The sequence below is a fragment of the Hippopotamus amphibius genome, chromosome 6 (assembly GCF_030028045.1).
Source record: "Hippopotamus amphibius kiboko isolate mHipAmp2 chromosome 6, mHipAmp2.hap2, whole genome shotgun sequence".
Classification (NCBI taxonomy): domain Eukaryota; kingdom Metazoa; phylum Chordata; class Mammalia; order Artiodactyla; family Hippopotamidae; genus Hippopotamus; species Hippopotamus amphibius.
This window is the reverse complement of record NC_080191.1, coordinates 110,342,546-110,348,545: the sequence shown is the minus strand read 5'-3', so window position 1 is coordinate 110,348,545 and position 6,000 is coordinate 110,342,546. Positions and strand designations below refer to the sequence as shown.

The window sequence follows — 6,000 nt, the reverse complement described above, 5'->3', positions numbered from 1 at the left end:
TCTCACCCTCTTTAGTAATTTCTATGAAGATGCAGGGGAAATGCATGTCTACCTTTTGGGGAATGTGTCCCATATAAAGCATTCTGGAGAGGTTCTGGGTTTCCTCCAAGGCTGCCCTTACGGTCCTACACCCACTAGATTCAAAGTGTTGTCCTAAGTGGATCTACTACACTGGTGTCTGAAAATCACCCCACAGCCACCAACTTTCACACTGGGAAGAGCAACTCTGACAAGGCTTCTAGAACACAGGCCATTGTTGTTACTAAACTTTTAAACAGACTAAGAGTTAAGAAAGGCAAATGTAACAAATTTTAACAGGCCCAACTGAGTGTAAAAACTGAAACCAGATCTGTGAACTGGCTGTCTTTACTCATTTACTCAGCTGCAGCATTCCCAAAATTGAGAAGGATTTTAATCCATTTTGTTTTCCATCAACCACACATTTATTTAGAGCTCAGTGTTTCTTACACTGTGCAAAAAAGGGGCAAAATATGATGCAAATTTGTACACTAATCGACAGAATATGATCAACATCCTGATCAAAACCTAATGTGGGTTAACAGGGAGTTTTCTCCTGAAAGCACACCTTCCAAGGAGCCCTCAGAAGAGCTCAGTACAGGAAAAAAAAAAAAAAAAAATGAGGGGAGGGGTTATTTGGTGGAGAAAAGTTTGGGAAAAACTGTATCCCACTAAACTCTTCCTTAAAGGATTCATGATCCACATTTGCTCATTAGAGAACAGGAATGTCATAAAGACATCTCAGTAACCTTGGTTAACCCAGTATTTCCACATTTATTTAATCAAGAAGCCCATTTCTCCCACCTAACATCGATTAATTTTCACAGAAAAGTACTGGATGTTACTGGTCTTGGAAACAGCTACAGGGAATGCTGATTTAAGTAACTACCTTAACTTGGCTAGCACAGCTGCAACTGCTAGGAAAAGGAAAAGGAGGCTCCTTACCCCATTCACAGCCAAGGCTGAATCTCGGCTACATCAAGGGACCCTACCCCTTCCTCTCTCACCATCTCCTTCTCAGAAAGACCACCTTATCAAATATGGCAAACCACTATTCAGCTGGCATTAGAGAAAACAGTAACAATTCTTGCTAGAATTTCTAAACAAACTCTAAAAAGTCTTCTTTTTTAAAAAGCCCTGCATATATACACTTCCCCCTGCTGAATCAGAGATCTACTCAATACATAAGAGACCCTGCTCTGCTCAAGGGAAAGTAGTAAGTTAAAGTATAAATGGTCTTACCAAAAAGTCAGGATAGAAAGATACCAAAAACCACACCTGGTTAGAAATCATATTTATTATTCCCTCCCCTCATGTACAGATTACTTTTCAGAAACATGAAGATATTATTATCCATGTCTTCACCAATAACAGTTTGTAGAAAATAAACTTAATTCATATCTTGTCAACAATATAGTTCTATCGTTTTTTTTTTAAACAATAGCCATTTTATTTTTCCATGTTAGTTCAAGAATAGCTTCAAGTTTCATGTTTCAGATCAAATCAAGACAATCTTTGTTTCTAGGTAATTTCCTGACAGAGCCCCCCCCCAACCCCTAAAAAAATTCTATATCCTAAGTGATAAACTCTTCTTGTACATTCAGCAAACTTTATATTGGAAAAGAAAAAGAATAATTGAGATAGGTACTTACTCTCGTGCACAGTAATAAATCTAGCTGAGCTTCTACACTTTGCTTTGCAATGATGTTTACATAAAATAAATCATATCTTATATCAAGTTACAATGGTAAATTTCTTGAAATGTAGTAATGAAAGCTATACACTTAATCACTGATATTTCCTTCTAATTTTTGAATCTGTAATTAAACCATAACCGTAAGGAAAAGCTTCACCCCAAGAAGATGTTTCCCCTTTTCCTCAGCTATTTCTCTCTAAAGGCTTGAATCCTCACTCAGATCATGTAAAGAGATACATTAAAAGCACAGGAAAAAAATGTTTTAGCTTGCTGACATAATGCCCTTAAGTTTGCTGACATAATGCCCATATTTTAACTTTAAAATGTAAAATCAGCATTAAAGCATCACTTAATTCATACAGTACATTGTTCATTAATCAACAGTGTCCCACCAACTCAGGAGTTCCCTAAACCGGTTGTCTTCTCTGTATTTAGTAGGTTTATAACCAATGACTCAATCAAAGAATGTGCTTGTAATAGGCTGCTGGTTTAACTTTAGAATTAGAAGTTTCAATCTTGGGCTATTTTCAAATACTGAAATGCTACAAGTGGCATATGAACTATTAATTTTGTTTCCCATTACCTAAAGGAAGAATTTGTTCAAATAAAATTTTACAAGACAAAATGCAAATCTCTATACCTATATATAGATGTATACATGTATATATTGAACCTAACAAGTTTTATAAGCAATACTAACATAGCTCTGGTTACACATTCCTAAAGACTTAGTAACTGTTTTAAAGATATATGTTATAAAGAGGCTTATGCAAAAGGCAAAAATTAAGAAACAACATGATCTTTGAGGTTTTCAGTATTACTTCAAAAAGCTGTTTCTATTCCCCATAGAAGAAAACTATGCATTTATCTTAGGAAAAAAAATTATAAAAAGATAATGCTATCATGTAAAGAATTCACAAAAACTATACTGTATATCCCATAAAAGTCATACCTATTTAAGGTAAATCACAATTATGGTTTATATTGTATTACAGACATCACCATCACCTTTCCTCTTTAATAATGAGAGGGTTTAACTCTTTTTTAACTTACTTAACTAGTGCCACAGAAATTCAAGTCCCAGTAGCAACAAGTTAAACAAGGTTACAAAATAAGGCATTCTGCTCACATGTCATTAAAGTAACAGGCTGAGTATAGTAAAGTGGGATATTTTCATTTTTGTAATTTTACATAATCCAAAAATTATACAGAAAGCAATTTTACCAAAAAATCCAATTAATTTCTATCTTCCAGGGCAAAAGAAAAACATACACAAAATCCTCAACTTTCTGGTGATTTTCTCCGACTGCCATAAAAAGGCTGATCTTACCTATTTAATAAAGCCCAATATCAGAAATATGGATGAAATCTCTTTGACTATGCCATTTCTAAGCCTGTAGGTCACACATTAAATGATTTTTCAAATTATAGATTAAATCTAATTTGACAAAAATCCCTGTAGTGTTATTTAGGGAAAAAAAGAAAAAACAAGTGGCTCAGAACACACTTGCACATCCACACTCGCACACACAGGCACACAACAACAAATTAAACAGTTTTCATAAACACTGGTTGGTTCTCCAGAAAGAACCAAAATATTTATCATCAAGCTGCAGCATGTGTATAAGGGGCAGCAACGCAACTTTTTTAGCACAAAGTAAGAATCTGAATGAACTTTGAAACAACTAGTACCTGAACCAAAGATTTTACCAAAGATGAACTCTAAAATACATATTTTTTGAAATCTGGACTCAACCGCCTTTTACACTTGCACTTTTACATTAAGTGTTGCTTAAATAAACAAAAATAGAGCATGAATTCAATACTCTACTGTCTAAACAGTTAAAGCAATGGTTATGTCATCAACAGGTAAGATGCACCTAATTTGGGTCTTTTGACACCTTTTGTTTTAAGTTTATTGTATGATAAAGTTCTTCACAGTTTAAAATATTGTGAAGAAATATATTTATGTATAACTATATTCACATAGATATTATGTACACATACTATGTATTTACTGTACCCATTAGCTTTGAATGTGTGTGCCAGAAGGATACCCCACACATACGCAGGAACCCTGAATAATAGATTGGTGTGGACTGTGAAATGATTTCTCAGAAATGCGTAGAAATAAAAAAAAGAATATCAATTTGAATAATTATAATAACAAAACTTTTACTGTATTTACATAGTGCCTATCTCCCAGGAGGTAAATATGCTTCCTAGACATCTGTCAGAATCTCTGTGAGGTGGGGCATTGGGAACACGATCAAGTCTCATTTTCCACAACCAGCGAGCCCGTCCAGGGCAGATCACACACTTTCGCGGTGGCAGAGTGGAGCACAGACAAGGAGCTCTCCCAAGTTGCAAAGTCTCCAATCACCTGATCAAACAGTCTTGTGGTGAAATCAAGTTTCCATCTTACAAGAGAACTTCCACCACAAAGGATTAATTTTTAAGTCCTCATATACTTGCAATTGTGCATTATATTTGTACCACAGGGAGATCAAAATGGTTTTTGGCTTTGGCAGATGAAAAAGTCTAACATTCAGTGTGACTATAATTCAGTGTAACTTCTCCAGTTTAAGTGCAACACAGCTGACTGGTCTACAGGGAACTGCGGTCAATGTCTAACCATGGCTGAAGAAATCTCAATCAAACAGCTACTGCGTGATTACAGAGACAGCCTACAGTCTCAAGGCCTCTTCTACCTCCACGTATGGTACACACACATAAATAAGCATTTCAGCACAAAATGTACAGTTAGCATGAATCAGTTCATGTTTAAATAAACAAAGGCCTTAGGGGTGAACTTTAAAGGCCAAGAGCTCCTCAGAGTGCATGTTGTTTAAAGATCGAAGATCTGGCAACTTTAGAAGAAGTTTTGTAAAAATAGAGGCCTCGTTTGGATGGTTTTTCATTATTAAGGTCCTTAGTGCGCGGATGAGCGTTTCCTGCAAAGCCTCCACAGAGTTGACATTTTCTATCCCAGATCGATCTGAGGGAGAGTGAGGAAGAGAGAGAGATGGAGGACAAGACATGTTAACATTGAATACAAACACAATTTGTGCTCGTCAATCTCATTACTGAATTCAAAACAAGGTTTTACACAGTTAAACAAAGGCAAAAGAAAATTGACAGAATTTTTAAAACCCCAGTGGCAAATTTTTGTAGCTATTAATTGTATTATAAAAATATATACCACATAGTTCACTTGATAAACCAAAATTCTTTATAGTGCTTAGGTATCTTTGCTCACAAAAACCTAGAGGTTCTGATTTTTAAAATTAGATGCCATCTAATTTCAACTGCTTCTAGTTGGTAAAACAAAATGAGTTATGTGGCTTAGAAGTGTATTTTCACCTTATACAGAACATACCACATCTGCATGTCACCAGTGGGGCAGGAACCCAGGACCCACGCATGGATCCCTCTCCCCTCGGGTGGGCAGACTCACTACTAATGAATCAAATATTGTAGAAAAGCCTCAGCTTCCACCTTAGGCAATCTCTCACTCGCTCTGAGGAAAACCAGATGCCATGTGAGATGCCCTACAAAGTGGCCCGAGTGCAAAGGAATAGAGGGTGGTCTCCAGCCGACAGCCAGCCAGGAAGTGAGGCGCTCAGTCTGACAACTGCAGGGAACTGACTCCTGCTAACCACGTGAAGCCTGGAAGCAGATCCTGCCTAGTGGAGCCTTCACATGAGACCACAGCCTGCCCGCAGCTCGAATACAACCTCCTAAGAAACCCTGAGCCAGAGGCACCCACATCTTAACCCTCAGAAACTGAGAGATAATAAATGTATGCATTTTTAAGCCACTGAGTTTTCGGGTAATTTATTATGCAGTAGTAGATAACTAACATAAGTATGCAATTTTATTACCTAGTTATATTAACTTGTATTCACTTTCATTTAGCATATGTTTATTAAACTTATCATACAAAAAGGTTATTAAATTAGCAATTTAGTATAAATCAGCAATAAAGGAAAGTATCCTTCAATGAGCCAAACCTATGTTGTTTGCCATGGACTTTTTTCATCAGCAAGGGCTAGTTGTTCCCTTTTACAACAGAAGACAGTAGTGCAAGAGAAACAGTCAATGGCTCCAAGTATAGGGGGCTGTAATTAACAAGAAAAAGACCTCTCCAAGGAAGCAAAATTCTCTGGCCCTTCACACCCTTTTTTCATTTTTTTACAAGGAAATCAAGGAGGTCTTAACATGACAGCTGATAGCTGAAAAAGGCTACTTATAATGCAAACACTCAGAACAAGGACTAAAATTTA

The 6,000-nt window shown here is 36.5% G+C and overlaps 1 protein-coding gene across 5 annotated transcripts in view; it reads right to left on the bottom strand.

Moving 5' to 3' along the window:
• Window positions 1–1,295: 1,295 nt before the first annotated feature.
• NR1D2 (nuclear receptor subfamily 1 group D member 2) overlaps window positions 1,296–6,000 on the bottom strand; it is a 28,117-nt gene continuing 23,412 nt past the window's right edge. For 3 of the 5 annotated variants that reach the window (XM_057738170.1, XM_057738169.1, XM_057738171.1), the window contains exon 8: window positions 1,296–4,712. In XM_057738170.1, the coding sequence (XP_057594153.1) occupies window positions 4,516–4,712 (197 nt within the window). In that variant the 3' untranslated portion in view covers window positions 1,296–4,515. The remainder of the gene's footprint in view (window positions 4,713–6,000) is intronic. The other 2 variants (XM_057738172.1, XR_009054234.1) reach the window with 2 other exon arrangements.